At 47.8% G+C, this 23,745-nt stretch overlaps 1 protein-coding gene across 2 annotated transcripts in view; it reads left to right on the top strand.

The window, feature by feature from the left end:
* The first annotated feature begins 2,050 nt into the window (after window positions 1–2,050).
* The window catches only part of ZNF512B (zinc finger protein 512B), a 53,945-nt gene continuing 32,250 nt past the window's right edge, over window positions 2,051–23,745 (top strand). The window contains exons 1-8 of one of the 2 annotated variants that reach the window (XM_089657472.1): window positions 2,051–2,188; window positions 6,195–6,293; window positions 13,759–13,832; window positions 13,951–14,079; window positions 16,048–16,220; window positions 17,651–17,802; window positions 20,949–21,020; window positions 23,389–23,517. In XM_089657472.1, the coding sequence (XP_089513598.1) occupies window positions 6,197–6,293; window positions 13,759–13,832; window positions 13,951–14,079; window positions 16,048–16,220; window positions 17,651–17,802; window positions 20,949–21,020; window positions 23,389–23,517 (826 nt within the window). In that variant the 5' untranslated portion in view covers window positions 2,051–2,188; window positions 6,195–6,196. Of the gene's footprint in view, window positions 2,189–6,194; window positions 6,294–13,758; window positions 13,833–13,950; window positions 14,080–16,047; window positions 16,221–17,650; window positions 17,803–20,944; window positions 21,021–23,388; window positions 23,518–23,745 lie in introns of both variants that reach the window. The other variant, XM_089657473.1, reaches the window with a different exon arrangement.

Below are 23,745 nucleotides of genomic sequence, written 5' to 3'. Positions count from 1 at the left end.
GGGGGGTAACAGTACATGTATGCAGTGTATGGGGGGGGGGGGAGTGTACAGCACATGTATGGGGGGGGGTAACAGTACATGTATGCAGTGTATGGGGGGGGTAACAGTACGTGTATGGGGGGGGTAACAGTACATGTACGCAGTGTGTGGGGGGGGTAACAATACATGTATGCAGTGTATGGGGGGGGGTAACAGTACATGTATGCAGTGTATAGGGGGGGAGTATACAGCACATGTATGCAGTGTATGGGGGGGGCAACAGTACATGTATGCAGTGTATGGGGGGGGGGGGGAGTATACAGCACATGTATGCAGTGTATGGGGGGGGGGTAACAGTACATGTATGCAGTGTATGGGGGGGTAACAGTACGTGTGTGTGGGGGGGGTAACAGTACATGTATGCAGTGTATGGGGGGGGTAACAGTACATGTATGCAGTGTATGGGGGGGTAACAATACATGTATGCAGTGTATGGGGGGGGTAACAGTACATGTATGCAGTTTATGGGGGGGTAACAATACATGTATGCAGTGTATAGGGAGGGGTAACAGTACATGTATGCAGTGTATAGGGGGGGGGTAACAGTACATGTATGCAGTGTATGGGGGGGGGAACAGTACATGTATGCAGTGTATGGGGGGGGTAACAGTACATGTATGCAGTGTATGGGGGGGTAACAGTACGTGTGGGGGGGGGGGGGGTAACAGTACATGTATGCAGTGTATGGGGGGGTAACAGTACATGTATGCAGTGTATGGGGGGGGTAACAATACATGTATGCAGTGTATGGGGGGGGGGTAACAGTACATGTATGCAGTTTATGGGGGGGTAACAGTACATGTATGCAGTGTATGGGGGGGTAACAGTACGTGTGGGGGGGGGTAACAGTACATGTATGCAGTGTATGGGGGGGTAACAGTACATGTATGCAGTGTATGGGGGGGGTAACAATACATGTATGCAGTGTATGGGGGGGTAACAGTACGTGTATGGGGGGGGGTAACAGTACATGTACGCAGTGTGTGTGTGGGGGGGGTAACAATACATGTATGCAGTGTATGGGGGGGGGGTAACAGTACATGTATGCAGTGTATAGGGGGGGAGTATACAGCACATGTATGCAGTGTATGGGGGGGGCAACAGTACATGTATGCAGTGTATGGGGGGGGGGGGAGTATACAGCACATGTATGCAGTGTATAGGGGGGGTAACAGTACATGTATGCAGTGTATGGGGGGGTAACAGTACGTGTGTGTGTGGGGGGGTAACAGTACATGTATGCAGTGTATGGGGGGGGGGGGTAACAGTACATGTATGCAGTGTATGGGGGGGTAACAATACATGTATGCAGTGTATGGGGGGGGGTAACAGTACATGTATGCAGTTTATGGGGGGGTAACAATACATGTATGCAGTGCATAGGGAGGGGTAACAGTACATGTATGCAGTGTATAGGGGGGGGGGGGGTAACAGTACATGTATGCAGTGTATGGGGGGGGGAACAGTACATGTATGCAGTATATGGGGGGGGGGGGAACAGTACATGTATGCAGTGTATGGGGGGGGGGGGTAACAGTACATGTATGCAGTGTATGGGGGGGTAACAGTACGTGTGTGGGGGGGGGTAACAGTACATGTATGCAGTGTATGGGGGGGTAACAGTACATGTATGCAGTGTATGGGGGGGGGGTAACAATACATGTATGCAGTGTATGGGGGGGGGGGGGGTAACAGTACATGTATGCAGTTTATGGGGGGGTAACAGTACATGTATGCAGTGTATGGGGGGGTAACAGTACGTGGGGGGGGGGGGGGGGTAACAGTACATGTATGCAGTGTATGGGGGGGTAACAGTACATGTATGCAGTGTATGGGGGGGGGGTAACAGTACATGTATGCAGTGTATGGGGGGGGGGGGTAACAATACATGTATGCAGTGTATGGGGGGGGAACAGTACATGTATGCAGTGTATGGGGGGGGAACAGTACATGTATGCAGTGTTTGGGGTGAGATGAGCGGAATGTCGGAGCGGCCGGTCACATGATCCGCCGATAGGCGGCCGGTCCAGACGGATCGGATCTCCTCCCCCGGTTCTTCCCCCGGTTCCCCCCTCAGTACCGCGAGAGTTCGGGCTCCGGGGGCGGAGAGAGCTCAGCGCATGACCGGCAGCAGCGGCGGGCCCGGCAGGTGAGAGGCAAAACCCTGATCACCGTCCACCTGTCACTGATCTCCAGCATCACACCCCCTGCCTGCACTGACAGCTCAGGATCGCACTGACACCTGGACCCCCCTCACAGCCTCTGAATGCACTGACCCTGCTACCTGCACTGACAGCTCCTGATTGCACTGATACTTCTACCTGCACTGACAGCTCCTGATTGCACTGACACTTCTACCTGCACTGACAGCTCCTGATTGCACTGACACTTCTACCTGCACTGACAGCTCCTGATTGCACTGACACTTCTACCTGCACTGACAGCTCCTGACTGCACTGACACTTCTACCTGCACTGACAGCTCCTGACTGCACTGACACTTCTACCTGCACTGACAGCTCCTGATTGCACTGACACTTCTACCTGCACTGACAGCTCCTGACTGCACTGACACTTCTACCTGCGCTGACAGCTCCTGACTGCACTGACACTTCTACCTGCACTGACAGCTCCTGATTGCACTGACACTTCTACCTGCGCTGACAGCTCCAGACTGCTCTGATACTTCTACCTGCACTGACAGCTCCTGATTGCACTGACACTTCTACCTGCGCTGACAGCTCCAGACTGCTCTGATACTTCTACCTGCACTGATAGCTCCTGATTGCACTGATACTTCTACCTGCACTGACAGCTCCTGATTGCTCTGATACTTTTACCTGCACTGATAGCTCCTGATTGCACTGATACTTCTATCTGAACTGGTAGCTCCTGATGGCACCAATACTTCTAACTGCACTTACAGTTCCTGATTGCACTGATACTTTGACCTGCACTGACACAGTGGAATACCAAATATACTGACACTTCGCCTGTACTGTCACATGCTGAATACGCTGACACTGGTACCTGCACTGTGACATAAACACACTAACACCTGTACCTGCAATGTCACATACTAAACACACTGACTCATGTACCTACACTGTGGTATACTGAATATACTGACACTTTACTTGCACTGTCACACACTGAACACACTGACACCTGTTTCTGGACTGAGGCATACTGAACACCCGCACTGTGGTATACTGAACACACTGACACCAGCACTGTGGTATACTGAACACACTGACCCCCGCACTGTGACATACTGGACACACTGACCCCCGCACTGCGGCATACTGAAAACACACTGACCCCCGCACTGTGGTATACTGAACACACTGACCCTTCACAGTGGCTTACTGAGCCCACTGACCCCCGCACTGTGACATACTGGACACACTGACCCCCGCACTGTGACATACTGGACACACTGACCCCCGCACTGCGGCATACTGAACACACTGACCCCCCGCACTGCGGCATACTGAAAAAAAACACACTGACCCCCGCACTGCGGCATACTGAAAACACACTGACCCCCGCACTGTGGCATACTGAACACACTGACCCCCCGCACTGCGGCATACTGAAAAAAAACACACTGACCCCCGCACTGTGGCATACTGAACACACTGACCCCCGCACTGCGGCATACTGAAAACACACTGACCCCCGCACTGTGGCATACTGAACACACTGACCCCCGCATTGTGGCTTACTGAACACACTCCCACATGGTGGCATACTGAACACACTGACCCCCGCACTGCAGCATACTGAAAACACACTGACCCCCGCACTGTGGCATACTGAACACACTGACCCCCGCACTGCGGCATACTGAACACACTGACCCCTGTACTGTGGCATACTGAGCACACTGACCCCCGCACTGTGGCTTACTGAGCACACTGACCCCCGCACTGTGGCTTACTGAACACACTGACCCCCCGCACTGTGGCATACTGAACTTACTGACCCCCGCACTGTGGCTTACTGAGCACACTGACCCCCTCACTGTGGCATACTGAACACACTGACCCCTGTACTGCGGCATACTGAACACACTGACCCCTGTACTGTGGCATACCGAGCACACTGTCCCCCGCACTGTGGCATACTTAACACACTGACCCCCGCACTGTGGCTTACTGAGCACACTGTCCACCGCACTGTGGCTTACTGAGCACACTGACCCCCTCACTGTGGCATACTGAACTTACTGACCCCCGCACTGTGGCTTACTGAACACACTGACCCCCTCACTGTGGCATACTGAACACACTGACCCCTGTACTGTGGCATACTGAGCACACTGTCCCCCGCACTGTGGCATACTTAACACACTGACCCCCGCACTGTGGCATACTGAGCACACTGACCCCCGCACTGTGGCTTACTGAACACACTGACCCCCGCACTGTGGCATACTGAGCACACTGACCCCCGCACTGTGGCTTACTGAGCACACTGACCCCCGCACTGTGGCTTACTGAGCACACTGACCCCCGCACTGTGGCTTACTGAGCACACTGACCCCCGCACTGTGGCATACTGAACACACTGACCCCCGCACTGTGGCATACTTAACACACTGACCCCCGCACTGTGGCATACTTAACACACTGACCCCTGCACTGTGGCATACTGAACACACTGACCCCCGCACTGTGGCATACTGAGCACACTGACCCCCGCACTGTGGCATACTGAGCACACTGACCCCTGCACTGTGGCATACTGAGCACACTGACCCCTGCACTGTGGCATACTGAACACACTGACCCCTGCACTGTGGCATACTGAGCACACTGACCCCTGCACTGTGGCATACTGAGCACACTGACCCCTGCACTGTGGCATACTGAGCACACTGACCCCCGCACTGTGGCATACTGAGCACACTGACCCCTGCACTGTGGCATACTGAGCACACTGATCCCTGCACTGTGGCATACTGAGCACACTGATCCCTGCACTGTGGCATACTGAGCACACTGACCCCTGCACTGTGGCATACTTAACACACTGACCCCTGCACTGTGGCTTACTGAACACACTGACCCCCGCACTGTGGCTTACTGAGCACACTGTCCACCGCACTGTGGCTTTCTGAGCACACTGTCCCCCGCACTGTGGCATACTTAACACACTGACCCCCGCACTGTGGCATACTGAGCACACTGACCCCCGCACTGTGGCATACTGAGCACACTGACCCCCGCACTGTGGCTTACTGAGCACACTGACCCCCGCACTGTGGCTTACTGAGCACACTGACCCCCGCACTGTGGCTTACTGAGCACACTGACCCCCGCACTGTGGCATACTTAACACACTGACCCCCGCACTGTGGCATACTTAACACACTGACCCCCGCACTGTGGCATACTGAACACACTGACCCCCGCACTGTGGCATACAGAGCACACTGACCCCCGCACTGTGGCATACTGAGCACACTGACCCCTGCACTGTGGCATACTGAACACACTGACCCCTGCACTGTGGCATACTGAACACACTGACCCCTGCACTGTGGCATACTGAGCACACTGACCCCCGCACTGTGGCATACTGAGCACACTGACCCCCGCACTGTAGCATACTGAGCACACTGACCCCTGCACTGTGGCATACTGAGCACACTGACCCCTGAACTGTGGCATACTGAGCACACTGACCCCCCGCACTGTGGCATACTGAGCACACTGACCCCCGCACTGTGGCATACTGAGCACACTGACCCCCGCACTGTGGCATACTGAGCACACTGACCCCCGCACTGTGGCATACTGAGCACACTGACCCCTGCACTGTGGCATACTTAACACACTGACCCCTGCACTGTGGCATACTGAGCACACTGACCCCCGCACTGTGGCATACTGAGCACACTGACCCCCGCACTGTGGCATACTGAGCACACTGACCCCCGCACTGTGGCATACTTAACACACTGACCCCCGCACTGTGGCATACTGAACACACTGACCCCCGCACTGTGGCATACTGAGCACACTGACCCCCGCACTGTGGCATACTGAGCACACTGACCCCCGCACTGTGGCATACTGAACACACTGACCCCCGCACTGTGGCATACTGAGCACACTGACCCCTGCCTTCGCGCTCTTTACATTGCAGCCATGGCGGACTCTCTGGCCACAGGATCCCGGCGACAGTTTCCACGTATGAGCAAATCAAGAGCTTCCACCCAGCTGCAGGTCCTTGCCTGTGACTCAGGTCAGTCTCCCCTCCGCTGCATTCATGGCTTCACTTCTTACAAGGAAAGGGTTTGTTTCCTTTTATTTTAGTCCAAACATGAGTGCCTATGGAGAGTTAGAGGTGGTCGTCTCCCACAATGCACTGGGGGCATACCCTGCTCTGATCCTGCAGGAGCCGGGCTGTCAGAGATCAGCTACAAAGTCACTGTTTATTGATGGGAAGTTCATTTCCTCCCATCGGCCACCATAATGGGGTCTAAGGCCCATATCACATGGGATGGACCCATCAGCAGATCTGCCTGCTCAGCGGGGGGGGGGAACTCTCCGCTAATCAGGCAGATGACAGGTCTGTGTCCGCTTCACTGCTGCAGAGCAGACACAGCCCGCTGTCCTCTATGGGCGGTCGGATGGAAACGGACCGCTTGTCTGTTTCCATTCGTATTCTATCCCATCCGACAGACAGAGGGACGTGGAATGGATCCCCATCTGTATCTTTTTGGCGGATCGGATTGGGTGTCGGCGGGTGTAAATGGACACATATCCGTTTACACCTGCCACTCCATAGAGGAGAACAGAGGTTCCCATCACTCCATAGAGGAGAACAGAGGTTCCCGCCACTCCATAGAGGAGAACAGAGGTTCCCGCCACTCCATAGAGGAGAACAGAGGTTCCCATCACTCCATAGAGGAGAACAGAGGTTCCCATCACTCCATAGAGGAGAACAGAGGTTCCCATCACTCCATAGAGGAGAACAGAGGTTCCCATCACTCCATAGAGGTGAACAGAGGTTCCCGCCACTCCATAGATGAGAACAGAGGTTCCCATCACTCCATAGAGGAGAACAGAGGTTCCCATCACTCCATAGAGGAGGATAGAGGTTCCTGCCACTCCACAGAGGAGGATAGAGGTTCCTGCCACTCCATAGAGGAGAACAGAGGTTCCCGCCACACCACAGAGGAGAACAGAGGTTCCCGCCACTCCATAGAGGAGAACAGAGGTTCCCGCCACTCCATAGAGGAGAACAGAGGTTCCCGCCACTCCATAGAGGAGAACAGAGGTTCCCATCACTCCATAGAGGAGAACAGAGGTTCCCGCCACTCCATAGAGGAGAATAGAGGTTCCCGCCACTCCATAGAGGAGAACAGAGGTTCCCATCACTCCATAGAGGAGAACAGAGGTTCCCGCCACTCCATAGAGGAGAACAGAGGTTCCCGCCACTCCATAGAGGAGAACAGAGGTTCCCGCCACTCCATAGAGGAGAACAGAGGTTCCCGCCACTCCATAGAGGAGAACAGAGGTTCCCGCCACTCCATAGAGGAGAATAGAGGTTCCCGCCACTCCATAGAGGAGAACAGAGGTTCCCGCCACTCCATAGAGGAGAACAGAGGTTCCCGCCACTCCATAGAGGAGAACAGAGGTTCCCGCCACTCCATAGAGAAGAACAGAGGTTCCCGTCACTCCATAGAGGAGAATAGAGGTTCCCGCCACTCCATAGAGGAGAACAGAGGTATCCGCCACTCCATAGAGGAGAACAGAGGTTCCCGCCACTCCATAGAGGAGAACAGAGGTTCCCGCCACTCCATAGAGGAGTATAGAGGTTCCCGCCACTCCATAGAGGAGAACAGGTCTGCCTGAAAAACAGACAGGCAGGCCCGATCGCAACGTCTGGTTGAAAGGGGCGTGGTTCCTCTAACAGCCATTGGAATTCAGCTGCGCATGACAGCTGGAATCTTATTGGTTGCTTTGGGTATCACAGACAGTCTTCTTACTGTAAGATAACACATTATGGGAAATATTTTATTTATTCATTAAAGGTACTTCTATAGCGCCGTCAATTTACGCAGCACTTTACATATATATTGTACATTCACATCAGTCCCTAACTCTCAAGGGGCGTACAATCTAAGGTCCCTAACCCTCAAGGGGTGTACAATCTAAGGTCCCTAACCTTCAAGGGGCGTACAATCTAAGGTCCCTAACCCTCAAGGGGCGTACAATCTAAGGTCCCTAACCCTCAAGGGGCGTACAATCTAAGGTCCCCAATCCTCAAGGGGTGTACAATCTAAGGTCCCTAACCCTCAAGGGGCGTACAATCTAAGGTCCCTAACCCTCAAGGGGTGTACAATCTAAGGTCCCTAACCCTCAAGGGGCGGACAATCTAAGGTACCTAACCCTCAAGAGGCGTACAATCTAAGGTCCCTAACCCTCAAGGGGGTACAATCTAAGGTCCCTAACCCTCAAGGGGGTACAATCTAAGGTCCCTAACCCTCAAGGGGGTACAATCTAAGGTCCCTAACCCTCAAGGGGTGTACAATCTAAGGTCCCTAACCCTCAAGGGGCGTACAATCTAAGGTCCCTAATTCACATTCATACATACACATACTAGGGACAATTTAGACAGGAGCCAGTTAACCTACCAGCATGTCTTTGGAGTGTGGGAGGAAACTGGAATACCTGGAGGAAACCCACACAGTGACAGGGAGAACATGCAAACTCCAGGCAGGTGGCTCCATGGTTGGGATTCGAACCAACGACCCGAGTACTGCCAGGAAGAAGTGCTAACCATTTCGAGTATACAGTCGGCTCTTCAAACACAGAATTCCAGCGAACCTCCCTTTACTCATACGTAGCCCTGCATGGAATATAATGTCTTGTAACACAGATGTATACTTGCATTGATCCAACAGCCACGCTTGCTCCATTTGTTTACATCCAGTGGAGAGGTCCTCTTGTTGATGGGACTTTAAAGGCACAGGTTTAGGTGCAACACAGGCATGACTGATCTCCATTTTACTACTGAATTACCAGCTTTGATAATACCGCCACACTTTGTATCGCAATTTGTACGTCTTTTTTTTTAAGATTGCATAAAATAAAAATCGATTGTTAAATCGGTAAATGCACATCTGTGGAGAGATGGGTTAGGTGAGGGGACAATTGCACTATATTTTAAAGTGCATGTATCTTCTAGATCAGACTTTCTCAACCAGGGTGCCTTGAGGTTCTCTTCAGGGGTGCCTTGAGGTTCTCTTCAGGGGTGCCTTGAGGTTCTCTTCAGGGGTGCCTTGAGGTTCTCTTCAGGGGTGCCTTGAGGTTCTCTTCAGGGGTGCCTTGAGGTTCTCTTCAGGGGTGCCTTGAGGTTCTCTTCAGGGGTGCCTTGGCAAAATGTCTAAAAATTGCCCAAAACTAGTATACAAGCCAGCGGGTGGAACAAACTTACCTTTTAATTACACAAAGCCACAGGTTTTCATTGTGCACCATTATGACCTTCTAGCTGCTGGCTTTCTGACAACCAATGACATCATCAGTTAAGGAGGATGTCAGCTGCCAGCACAGCATCCTAGTTTCACCCTCCCCTGCCCCTCTCCATCAGTGCTGGGGTCACATTAGCCCAGTGATGGAGAAAAACTGAAGGAGAAGAGAAACATGGGAATACTAGTCAGTACCAGTGTGGAAAAGTGTATTTGCTTTGAAAGAATAAATCACCTCTAATGTTGGGTGTCCTACATGTGTGGATGTTGATAGTTTTTCACATTTTAGAATTGGGTGCCTTAAAACTGTCCATATTTTAACCACTTCCCGTCTGGCCCATGTATATAAACGGCTGGACGGGAGCAGTGCAGGGGCGGGTGGCTGTTTATAAACGGAGTCCCCGCCCCATTTGTGCACGCTCCCTGGGAGTGTGCAGTAACACGATCCGGAGCCCGTTGTTTCCTCCGGACACAGTGGAACCCGATCATTGTACGGGACCTCTGTGTGAGGTCCCGATCTTGTGATCACTAATTGGCCAATCAGTGATCACATGTAGAGTAGTAACCAATAGATGTCACTTCTGACATCATTACTTACTACGTGTGAAATCTGTGAATGATCACAGAGGTCACATGGTACAGAGCTATTTGCAACAGCCTTGTACCATGTGACAAGCTGTGACTAATCACAGCTCACACAGTATTTATCAATGGCTGCAAGAATGCAGCCAGAGAGAAGGAGAAATGATTGCTTTTACAGCCTTTATGGGTGTAAAAGCAATCAGTGTAAAAAAAAAAAAAATCTTCATAACCCCCCACAAGTAGTACAGTGTCAGTACGGTCATACTGTACTTCTAGGGTGACAATATGTTAAAAAAAACATAAATAATTATATAAAAAAATAAAAATGTAAAACAAATTTTGAAAAATTATCATTTTTGGTTATAAACTAATTTGGGTTATTTTTTTCGCTATAAAGATAACTGAATACATTTTGGCCAAGATTTATGAAGAAAGATTATTTATTTGCAAACTTTTATAAGAAAAACACTTTTTTTCAAAATTTTTGGACTTTTTCATTTATATAGCAAAAAAAAAATAAAAATCCCAGCGGTGAATAAATACCATCAAAATAAAGTTTTAGCTCTCTCAAAAAATGCATATGGGTACAGTGTCGCATGACCGCGCAATGGGCATTCAAAGTGTGACAGCGCTGAAAGCTGAAAATTGGCCTGGACAGGAAGGGGGTGAAAGTGTCCGGACTGGAAGTGGTTAAAGGGTACCTTGACTGAAGAAAGGTTGAGAAACGCTGCTGTAGAGCACATTACAGTGAACAGACACCAGGAAGCCAGCTAGTTGCCTAATCCTATTCAGTTACTTCATCTGGCACCCCTGGATCCGTTACCCATACATGTTGATTGTGATCTTGAAGGGATCCTCACGTCATTATTTTGGGACATTTATTATCACCTTGTAGTGATATACCTACTGCAGGCCATAGATGGGGAGAAAACTGGCCAATATTTCTTTAAAAAAACGAAAAATCGGTCGTTCATTCGGCCAACGTTACCAGGAACGGTAAAAAAATCGGCCGATTTTCATCCCATCTACAGCCAGCAAAAAGTGTCTCTGCAGAGAGCTCTGCTATTTCTTTGACAGTTCTTTGACATTTATAGCGGCTGCAACATTGTATCTATCTGTATCCATTTTGGATACAGATGTTTTTATTCGGAAACAAATAGATACATTGTTGCAGCCACTATAAATGTCAAAGAACTGTCAAAGAAATAGCGGAGCTCTATGCAGGGACACTTTTTGCTGGACTGGAATTTTTCTTCTTCATCCTCTTCTTCTTCTTCCTCTTCTTCTTCCTCTTCTTCTTCTTCCTCTTCTTCTTTTTCTTCCTCTTCTTTTTCTTCTTCCTCTTCTTCTTCTTCATCCTTTTCTTCATCTTCTTCCTCTTCTTCTTCTTCTTCATCCTTTTCTTCTTCATCTTCTTCCTCTTCTGCTTCTTCTTCATCCTCTTCTTCTTCATCATCTTCTTCTTCCTCTTCTTCTTTTTCTTCCTCTTCTTCTTCTTTTTCTTCTTCCTCTTCTTCTTATTCATCCTCTTCTTCTTCTTCATCATCTTCTTCATCCTCTTCTTCTTCTTCATCCTCTTCCTCTTCTGCTTCTTCTTCATCCTCTTCTTCTTCATCATCTTCTTCCTCTTCTTCTTCCTCTTCTCTCTTGCTCTTCCTATTCCTCCTCTTCTTCCTCTTTCTTCTTCTTCTTCATCCTCTTCTTCTTTTTCTTCTTCTTTTTGTCTTCCTCTTGCAGGTCACGGCTCATGCGCAGATTTTTTATCGGTAAAAAGATCGGCCGATTTGCCCATCATTGCCGCGAAAATTGGCCAATTGGCAAAATCAGCCGATCTTTTTCCAACTTTACAGATAAAAAAAATCTGCCAAAATACCGAAAAACGGCCGACCTATTAACCCACTAACGATCTGAAAATCAGCCGATTTTCAACCCATCTATGGCCTGCATTACACATTACTATTATTTATTTGATTATTTGTTTATATTTTTAGTCAGGTGGTTATGTTTTAAATATTGGTGATCACTCTGCACTTTATTATGCATATTATCTTGTTTTAGCGCTGCACCTTTTTTTCAGTTGTTTAATCCACCAATCTCTATCCTGAAGATCTTGGATGCATCTTAAAAAAAAAAAAAAATCTGCAGCATTTCTTCCAAAAGAGACAGGAACCGGCATTCATTTTTATTTTTAGCAAGTCAGGATGGGGGCTCTGCCGCCGTGGCTTTTCCGACAAGCTCTGTGCGGCAAATCACACCATTTCCGTCTGTGTGAGGTGATAATTGCGAGGTAGGTGGGAGCGTGGAGCCGTGGTATCTTCATACACTGGAGACATTGAGAGAGCCGCCGGGAAGGAGCCAGCTGCAACTGAGAACATGCTGAAACAGATTAAAGCGAACGTTCACACTTGTCACCTCCCATTTATTCTCGGGGTTTGAACTATATGTAAGCCCAATTACTAAAATCTCACACGGGCTTAACATGTTCATGGCATTTTTTAGGTTTTTAAAATCTGAAGCTTTCATTAACGTAACACTTCCGTGATCGGGCCATGAAGGCCCTTATTTAGGCCCTTCCTATTACACTCAACCTGCATTGTTACCCTGTTACCTGGCCGCCTTCCGAGGACAGGAGTGGTCCACCGTTGTCCCCATTGGGAAACCTATCCTGAGAAATGCCATGCAGGCCATCACCGGAGTGCATATAGACAGGAAGAGTCTGCAGGAGTTTTTCAGCTCCGAGCTCTGCAAAGGATGCAACATAACTGTTTTTTATTTGTTTAAAAATGGCAGTTGTTTATAACACACAGAGCTGTCGCAAACTAAATGCCATCCAAAAATGAAAAATTGGCTACAGTGAACAACCTATGATGGGGAGATAACAAAAAAACATAAAAAACCGGGATGCCCTTAGCTATGTGTTAGGTGAATTGTAACCAAGGAGATTCCATTAGAGTAACCCCTAGTACCGCAAAATACTAATTGCCGACTCACATATGAATCTCACTGTGGTGTCCTCGGAACCAATTACAGCATAGGAAAAAGAAGGGAGACCAAGGGAAAGAGACCCCTTGAGTCAAGGGGTCCCAATGAGGACAGACCTGCTTTCCATATTGTTCCACCCGCTCCCTGTCCACCATATTGTTCCAGCCATTTTGTCCATGCTGCTATTTACTCTCTCACAATCCACCATATTGAATGATTTCCAGCAATTTTTTAGAGTGATTTGTATGGATCCACTAGGAAGTATTGGCATCACTCAGAGACATGGATCATTTCAAGCTCAACTCTGGGGAAAAAAGAGCCTTGCATGGGGCCATCCCCAACATGCAAGGGTTAAATGCTCGTTTTTGTCTCTTTTACTTACCCTATCCCTGCAGGCTTCCTCCCAGCTACACAACTGGCCTTCCAAACCCTCTTCTCTTCACTGCTCTGCCGGTTGCATTCTAATATGCCAAACGCATATTCATTGGGTCATTGGGACCCCTTGACTCAAGGGGTCTCTTTCCCTTGGTCTTCCTTCTTTTTCCTATGATGGGGAGATGCCTGGAGGCCTTTGCAGGTCCACTTATGCTGACAGGCAAAGTGGTTTAGATGCTGGATGGCCAGTTCAGGCCTGTTTTCATAAGTGTATTTCTGCTTCTATCCACGCAGGAATCTATTACAGCAAAAGAACAGTCCAGAGGAAGTATGCCAGACCTGGAATCCAGGAGCTGCAGGGAATACCGGTAAGCAAGACATGAGCCAGCAAGTAATGTGTGTGGTTGCTTTGCTGGCCAACTGCTGCTTGACCTTCTTGTAGCTTGCATGGCCATCGATTGATGTTTCTTGTATTGACTACTTCAGGCTTCTCTGATCAGCGAATGGAAGGAGATGTTTAAGACGTCACCCAGAGTAAAATGTCCAAGTTCCGGTTGTTGGTTAGAGTTCCCCAGCGTATATGGCCTAAAACAACATTACCAGAGATGCCAGGGGGTACGTACATTACTAACTTTCCAGGAGAACCTTCAGCACTTTCTAATGTTAACCAAAACATTAGCTTTCCACCATATTGTCCCAGCTACTTTGTCCTTGCTAATGTTCAGGTCATTATCTGCCTTCCATATTGTTTCAGCCTTTCTCTGTCCACCATATTGTTCTAGCCGCTTGTTCAGGTCACTTTGTCTATAGTGCTTTTTAGGTCATTATCTGCTTTCTTTACTGTTCCAGCACATTTTCAGGCTATTTTTTTAATATATGGTGCTCTTCTGGTTATTATTTACCTTCTACATTGTTGAAGTTCCTTTCTTGGGCCACTTTGTCTATGGTTCTCTTCAGGTTATATTCTGCCTTCCATATTGTTCCAGAACCTTTTAAAGCCACTTTGTTTATATGGTGCTATTCAGGTCATTATCTGCATTCCATATTGTTGAAGGCCAATACTCAGGCCAGTTTGTCCATCGTACTGTTCAGGTCGTTATCCTCCTTCTATATTGTTTGAGCCCCTTATTTAGACCATTTTACCCATGGTGTTGTCCAGGTCAATATCTGTCTTCCATATTGTTGAAGCCCTTACTTTGTCTATGGTAATATTCTTGACAATATCTGCTTTCCATGTTGTTCCAACTGCTCCCTGTCCACCATATTGTTCCAGCCACTTGTTTAGGTCACTGTATCTATATAGTACTGTTCAGATCATTATCTGCCTTCCATTTTGTTTGAAAGCAATTATTCAGGCCAGTTTGTCCATCGTACTGTTAAGGTCATTATCCTTCTTTCATATTGTTTGGACCCCTTATTTAGACCACTTTTTCCATGGTGCTGTCCAGATCAATATCTTCCCTCCATATTGCTGAAGCCCCTTACTTTGTCTATGGTAATATTCTTGACAATATCTGCTTTCCATGTTGTTCCAACCATTCCCTGTCCACCATATTGTTCCAGCCACTTGTTTAGGCCACTCTGTCTATATAGTACTCTTCAGGTCATTGTCTGCCTTCCATTTTGTTTGAAAGCAATTATTCAGGCCAGTTTGTCCATCGTGCTGTTCAGGTCATTATCCTCCTTCCGTATTGTTTGAACCCCTTATTTAGACCACTTTGTCCATGGTTCCATATTGCTGAAGCCCCTTACTCATGCCACTTTGTCTATGGTAATATTCTTGACAATATCTGCTTTCTATATTGTTCCACCCTCTCCCTGTCCACCATATTGTTCCAGCCATTTTGTCCATGCTACTATTTAGTCTCTCACAATCCACCATATTGAATGATTTCCAGCAATATTTTAGAGAATGATTTGTATGGATCCACTAGGAAGTGTTGGCATCACTCAGAGACATGGATAATTTCAAGGAGAGCTCAACTCTGGGGGAAAAAAGAGCCTTGCAGTGGGCCATCCCCAACATGCAAGGGTTAAATACTAATTTTTGTCTCTTTTACTTACCCTATCCCTGCAGGCTTCCTCTCAGCTACACAACTGGCCTTCCAAACCCTCTTCTCTTCACTTGTCTGCCGGTTGCATTCTAACATAATCATGAACAATGCAGGACCAGCAGTCCCGCATTGTAAGTGAGGACACTAAGGGCTCACTTACGACCCAGAGTGATGAGAAGTGAAGAGCCCTGATTTTATGTTTCCCCAGAAAAATCTAACCCTTGCAGTGACGAGGAAGCCCTACTGTAAGGGCCCATTTATATGTAACCCCTCCCAGAGTTACATAGACAGTTTTATTTTTACTATCCGGTAACCTTGCATTCATTTTACCTTTAGTTTCTGTGTTTGTGGCAGTTCCTTCACTTTTATATATCAAGATACTTTGGTATGGAAAAGGAGACAGATTAGTTGAATTAGCTTACATTCTTTGCCTTCATTTGACAGTCTTTTTTGTTAGACTGGAATTCTTTTGTAGATATAATAATCTGCGGTTTTGGTGCTCCCTAACGTGCTGTTCTCCTCTGTCTAGGCCGCACTCCTGTCCCGGATGGTGGTCTCCTGCCCTCACTGCGAAGCTGTTTTTGCCTCAAAGCCTCAGCTGCAGAAACATCTCAACTGGAACCACTCAGATAAGGAGGACAGTCGGGAGAGCAGGGCGAGTCCACCGGGCCTCCCTAGCAGGGCAAAAGAGAGGTGCAATGGGTACCCCAACAGCGCAGAGTTCTTTGTGGACCTTGGATGACATATCTATAGCGTTTAGAGGCTGTGAATGAGGGGGGAAGCGTACTGGATGGATGTGGGATGTTTCCAACCAAAATATGGTGGCTTCAAGCCAAGGAGCAGTTTGAGGACAGTTCTTTGTTTACGCCCAACCACAGCCATAACCTTTCCTTTTGTCAGCCACCGCTCTGCTCTGCTCCTCCAGTGCTCACTAGAGTGCCATGGAGTTATGGACTGTGAATGAAAGAGGAAGCGTACTGGATGGATGTGGGTTGTTTCCAACCAAAATATGGCGGCTTCAAGCCAAGGAGCAGTTTGAGGACAGTTCTTTGTTTAAGCCCAACCACAGCCATAACCTTTCCTTTTGTCAGCCACCGCTCTGCTCTGCTCCTCCAGTGCTCACTAGAGTGCCATGGAGTTATGGACTGTGAATGAAGGAGGAAGCGTACTGGATGGATGTGGGTTGTTTCCAACCAAAATATGGCGGCTTCAAGCCAAGGAGCAGTTTGAGAGCAGTGCTTTGTTTAAGCCCAACCACAGCCATAACCTTTCCTTTTGTCAGCCACTGCTCTGCTCTGCTCCTCCAGTGCTCACTGGCGTGCCATGGAGTTATGGACTGTGAATGAGGGAGGAAGCGTGCTAGATAGATGTGGGTTGTTTCCAACCAAAATATGGTGGCTTCAAGCCAAGGAGCAGTTTGAGGGCAGTGCTTTGTTTAAGTCCAACCACAGCCATAACCTTTCTTTTTGTCAGTCACTGCTCTCTGCTCTGCTCCTCCAGTGCTCACTATAGTGCCATGGAGTCATGGATTGAGAGATATAGCTAGCTGTCCATCAGGCAGCTGGGTGGATCCCAACAATATTGTTGGGATCCTTCCAGAACCTAGAGTGGCTCTGCCACGTCAGCTGATAGCAGGCAATAGCCCAATATATGCTGACTCCGGGCCACAGGGGAGCAAAAGTAAGTGACCCACAAGAAAAGTTTGGCCAACATAGCTTTGGCCATGCTTCTCTTTTAAATGACAAGATTACACATGTGAGAATGACTGCATTGTTTAGCAACCGTCAGGTGATTGAGACTGCAAGGTGGGTGACTGTTAGCAGGCATGTGATCCTAACAGGAGCACTAATGTGGCAGGAGAAATGAAATTCCTTTTTTATACACTGCAGAGAACACTAGTGGGGAATCTTCAGTTTGTCCAATTTCTCCAATAAGTTCAAATGCTGAAGACAGTATCCCAGATGACAATTAACATTTTTCATTGATTTGGAAAAAAATGACAGTGGAGTACTCTATTCTTTTATGCAGATTCTGTTATTGAAAAGGAACTCTCAAAGCCGCAGTTTGTGGCGGATGACCTTACATGTTGTCACATCAGCCTGTTCTTTAATCTGTCTTTCTGTTGCTACTAGGGTGGTAAAAGGAGGACCCCCAACCCACAGAAGGTCCAACCAGACAAAAGCTCCTCCCCCAGAGGAGAATGGAGACATGAAGCACGCCAAGGGCAGGGTGAAACAGGGAGACGCCTGTCTGTCCGATGAGGATCCAGAGAGGATGAAGCACAGTAAGGGGGTGGGGCTTAATAACAGCAGTAGGAGAGATACTACTTTTATTTGCTAGTCCCTAGTACACTATTATGTTCTGTTCTCTTGTATGCTTTTCTATTGTATTTTCTTATATACCATACCGGTCTCTTTTATTCTGTAACAGCCTCCTTTTTGTTACTATGCAATTTTAACCCTTCTTACTTTATTTTATTTTTTTTGCTGTTATGGTCTTTTACTAATATACATTTAATGGTCAGCACAGTGGATAAATGGTTGGCACTTCCCCCTGGCAGTACTAGGGTCATTGGTTCGAATCCCAACCACGGCACCACCTGCCTGGAGTTTGCATGTTCTCCCTGTGCCTGCGTTGGTTTCTTCCAGGTACTCCAGCTTCCTCCCACACTCCAAAGACATGCTGGTAGGTTAACCACTTCCCATCCAACCCATGTATATAAACGGCTGAATGGGAGCAGTGCAGGGGCGGGTGGCCGTTTATAAATGGGCTCCACATTCACTGCTTGTGCCCGCTGTGCCCTCCGGACACAGTGGAGCGCTGATTGTTGTACGGGACCTCTGTGTAAGGTCCTGATCATGTGATCACTGATTGGCCAATCAGTGATCACATGAATAATAGTAAGCAATATGTCACTGCTTACTACGTGTGAAATCTGTGAATTATCACAGAGGTCACATGGTACAGGGCTATTCACAACAGCCTTTTACCATGTGACAGGCTGTGACCAATCACAGCTCTCACAGTATTTCTCAATGGCTGCAAGAATGCAGCCAGAGAGAAGGAGAAATGATTGCTTTTACAGCCTTTAAAGGTGTAAAAGCAATCAGTGTAAAAAAAAAAATCTTCATAACCCCCCACAAGTAGTAAAGTGTCACTATGGTGACACTGTAGTGCTAGGGTGACAGTATGTAAAAAAAAAAAAAAACATGAATAATAATATAAAAAAAAAATAAAAATGTAAAAAACTTTTTCTTTAAATTATAATTTTTGGTTATAAACTAATTTGGGTTATTATTATTATTATTTTTTTTTTTACTAAAAAGATGACTGAATAAATGTTGGTCAAGATTTATGAAAAAAGATTATTTCTTTGCAAAATTTGATAAGAAAAACACTTTTTTTCAAAAGTTTGGACTTTTTCATTTATATAGCAAAAAAAGTAAAAATCCCAGTGGTGAATAAATACCACCAAAATAAAGTTTTATCTGTGTCAAAAAATGCTAAAAAATTCATACGGGGACAGTGTTGCATGACTGCGCAATTGTCAACGTGTGATAGCGCTGAAAGCTGAAAATTGGCCTGGACAGGAAGGGGGTTAAAGTGTCCGGACTTTAGGTGGTTAATTGGCTCCTGTCTAAATTGGCCCTAGTTTGTGTATGTATGAATGTGAGTTAGATTGTACGCCCCTTGAGGGTTAGGGACTGATGTGAATGTACAATATATATGTAAATTGACGGCGCTATATAAGTACCTGAAATAAATATGTAAATGGCCACTTTATTAGGTATATCTGCTTCAGCACAAAACGTGTTGCTCCAGTTTAACACATAAAGCATGCAGACATGGTCAAGGGGTTAAGCCGTTGTTTGGCCAATGGAGAAGATGCACATCTAAGCAATTTAGTTTCTAATTGTTGGTACCAGTTGCAGCACCTTAGAGACAACGGATATCAATGATGGTGACTGATGTCAATTCAGTGATCCTCATATTGGGTAAAATTGCCTTGTCAATGGGAGCGGTCGGGGAGATTGGTCAGGTGTGGTAAAGCCGGCAGAAAGTCCACAACTGCCTAAATAAATGTTCTTTATAGTAGTGGGGTGCAGAAAGGCCTTTCTCAAAAGACAACAAGTGCCCCTCGAAGAGGATGAGCTCCAACAGCAGAAGAGCATTCCAGGTTCCACTCCTGTCAGCTAGGAGCAGGAAAATGAGACTACGGTGGGCACAGGATGACCAAAACGTGACAGCGGAAGACTGGTAATGCATTGCCCGCTCTGAGGAATCTGAGCTCCAGCCACACCTTTATTCTTGCACAGTTGTACCGGCTTCTCTCCTAGACTGAAGTTGCCTACTCTGGTTTCTCTGAACACTGTGAGCTTCTCACAATGTGCATTAGAAGCCGCAGCGAGTCAGATAGCGCCCGCCTTGTTTCCTGGCTGGAATACGTCCAGGATCATCTAGCCTTTTGCTCCCCAGCCTGACTGTCTCTGGCTCCGCCCCTGTTACTCATTTGATTTCAGCACTTTCAATAATGCATACCCAGCATCACACATGGGTGTCATCTATGACAGTCTGCATGGAAATGCAGCCCGCCTGGGAACGCTCACGTCTCCAGACTGATATCCACCCATCAAGGCATTTTGATATATGCACAACTCCTTCCAAGAACCTGCCAGCTGCTCGCATCAGAGCTGAGGACTCGAGAGGAATACTTAAGCAGGGTGCTGTGATGTTTTCAGGAGCACCACGTTTCGGAGTCTCGCAGGACCCCTTCCTCAGGCATGTGGCATATTGGTCGAGTAGTTCTCGAGTTTGTGTGGAACTTAAGGGAATCAGCAAGGGAGAAGTCACTAGCACACCGAGGATCACCAATATGGGTCCAAAAGTTTTAATAAACGATCACGTAGTTACAGCAAGGCAACGTTTCGGAGTCTCGCAGGACCCCTTCATCAGGCATGTGACCAATATGCCACATGCCTGATGAAGGGGTCATGCAAGACTCCGAAACATTGCCTTGCTGTAACTACCATATGTGATCGTTTATTAAAACTTTTGGACCCATATTGGTGATCCTCGGTGTGCCGGTGACATTCTCCCTCTCTGATTCTGTTGGGTTCCAGCCGACGGTCCCTGCAGCACCCACTTATACTCAGCCATTTTTAACGCAGGAACGTGTGCATTTGGATTGTACACTTGAACTCAGGAATGATGCAGACACTCCATGTGGCTAGATCGGTTGACTACCTGTCATGGAGGGGCTCTGTGAGTTCTTCTGCACGTTGTATGTGTATAAATACCTGCGGTCACTCTGAAACAGCCGAGGCTTGTGTACGGTTACTGTTTTTGCTTTTTTACTATTCTATTCTGTTCCATATTTTACTTGTAATGATTGTAACGCAGCTGTTTTCTTTGTGCTCTGGTTGGAGTCAGGAAGGAAACAGAGAACGCCCAAAAAGTTCACAGGGGAGCAAACTTCCATCACCACCACCTTTGGCTTAAAAGGTAAGTGCCTTGTGTGCCACTCTTCATACACTCACTCGCTTTACCAGACTCTTTCATTGTGGACATAGACAACCCCCATAGATTCAGTCAGTAGATTACTTTGCTTATATGAGAGTTTCACTTTATTCCAGCTAAATTACCTCTTGAAATGGGTGATAGTTGTCTCTTGATGACGGTTTCCACAATGCACTTGCCCCATCACTCCTCTTAACTGGACGCAACCAATGAAAGAGCAGTTCTCTAAAAAGGAGTTGTGAATTCAGGGGCGGACTGACAACTCATGGGGCCCCCGGGCAATAGGGGATCATGGGGCCCCTGTGTCCTTGCCCAAACTTAAAAAAGCCTATGAAAAAAGTACCAGGGGCATCTCATGGGGCCCCCTACTGACCCCCGGCCCTTGGGCAGTGCCCGAGTTTCCAAATGGTCAGTCCGCCCCTGGTTGTGATAGTTGTGCTACAGAGACAGTTGTAGACGTACCATATACTGCCTATTACCGAGGCACCTTAGATGGAAAAAAAAGAACATTTAAACTGGGTTGAGGAATCTTTCAATGCAGAGCGGGACAGATCCGAGCAGCAAGATCTATGGCCTTCAGGCACGGTTTGTTTTTCTGGATCTGTGCAAAAGAGCCAAATTGTGCTCAGATTGGGGGACAGCCATGATACTACATAGTAACTTTGTCAAATTAAAAAAACAAACACCAAAAAGATGGCATTATCTGGCCCCCAGATCAGTTGAACCATAATAAAAACTGAACTGCAGGCAGGTATCTTAATATCCAGGTGGCATACATGAACTGTCTTAAAGGAGAAGTACAGTCAAAGCTTGTTTGTTCTGCAATCCTGTGACCTGTTTTCAGCCAACAGCAGGCTAAAGTCCGCTGCTGGCTGATGTCACTCAGCCAGTTGAGGCCTGGGAAAGATTCCGACTCTAAAATCGGGATCCACCCAGATCCCTGGACCGGCAGCTGGCTCAGGCTCTCAGTGATCCGCTGAGAGCCTAAGCCAGCCACTCCTACCCCCTCAACAGCCCAGCGCTCCAGTGAGCATTGGGTGGGCAGAGCAGACATCGGTGACTGACAGTCCTGCTTTCTGCTCAGAGCAGCAGGGAAAACTGAGTGATCTGTTCAGCCAGTTTTGTGATCCAGGCATTCCTGACCAACAGCACAGTCAGGTCATTGACCTCTTTTTTACTCCTCTGCTCCCCGTCCTATCTGTCAAATTTGAAAACAGAATGGCCGTGCGGGGCTCCGCCCACCTGGCTGCGTCATTCATTCATGGACTTCCGTGAATAAATGAACTTCAAGTCCCAGCAGCCTTAGTGGCTGTGGGCTTGTAGTTTTCAATGAAATACCACGGTGCTGTGGTGTGGTGCGCCATGGTAGTTCATTGATGCTTCCTGTCAGAATATCTGCTTGGCTGTACTACATCCCATACACCCCATATATCCCGTACACCCTGTATATCCTGTACACCCCATACATCCCGTATAACCCATACATCCCGTACACTCCATACATCCATGTACACCCCATACATCCCCGTACACCCCATACGTCCCTGTACACCCTGTACCCCCCCCCCCGTACACCCCATACATCCCGTACATCCCATACACCCCATATATCCCGTACACCCTGTATATCCTGTACACCCCATACATCCCGTATAACCCATACATCCCGTACACTCCATACATCCCTGTACACCCCATACATCCCATACATCCCCGTACACCCCATACGTCCCTGTACACCCTGTACCCCCCCCCCATACACCCCATACATCCCGTACATCCCTGTACACCCCGTACATCCCTGTACCCCCCCCCCCCCCATACACCCCATACGTCTCGTGCACCCCGTACATCCTGTACATCCCGTACGGCAAGCAGATATTCTGACAGGTCTGCAGGAGACCTGCATGGCATCAGCAATCTACTGGTCGCTGGTGCAATGCTTTACAGGCTCCTGTAGACAAAAATAATAAATGCACATTTATTTAACTGCAAACAAATGTGTATTTATTATTTTTGTCTAAAAAGGTGAACTTATCCTTTAAGTCCTGCCATGCAGGGGATTACAGGAAGCTAGTATAAAGACAGGTACACATATAATTATTATTATTATTATACAGGATTTATGTAGCGCCAACAGTTTGCTCAGCGCTTTACAACATGAGTGCAGACAGTACAGTTCAATACAGGAGGAATCACAGGGCCCTGCTCGTTAGAGCTTACAATCTATAATAGATCCTTTTATATGTGCCTGGATTTCAATTTTAAATATATATTCCTTAATTGTATTTTTTTTTTTGTAGTATACCCAGACTGCTTTTTTTTTGCTGAGATTCTTATGTTCCATCCGCAGGCCTGGGAAAAGCCGAAGACAAGTCCAGGGCCAGACACAGCAAGTTTGTACGGGGAAGAGTAGGAGAGACAAAGAAGAAACAGGAGACTTCCTGTATAAGACTGGAGCACATCATGGCCGCCCCTTCAGGTAGGAAACTTTAACCTATACCATGATAGCTGCTATATATGGGAAAGGGGAAACATGCTTTAGTCCTGGCTCATCGAGCTGCACCATCAATGGAGGTACATTAAGGCTAGGTTCACATCTGTGTGGGTGGTGCGGCTGTGGATCCACACGAAAATCCGTGCAGCCGCACCACCCACACAGAGAAATGCGGACCCGCGGGTGGGTGACATTAGTTCTAATGGCACGCCG

The sequence above is a fragment of the Staurois parvus genome, unplaced genomic scaffold, assembly GCF_062004578.1.
Source record: "Staurois parvus isolate SC_StPar_1 unplaced genomic scaffold, SC_StPar_1.0 ptg001004l, whole genome shotgun sequence".
Lineage (NCBI taxonomy): Eukaryota > Metazoa > Chordata > Amphibia > Anura > Ranidae > Staurois > Staurois parvus.
This window is presented reverse-complemented; position numbering and strand designations above follow the sequence as displayed.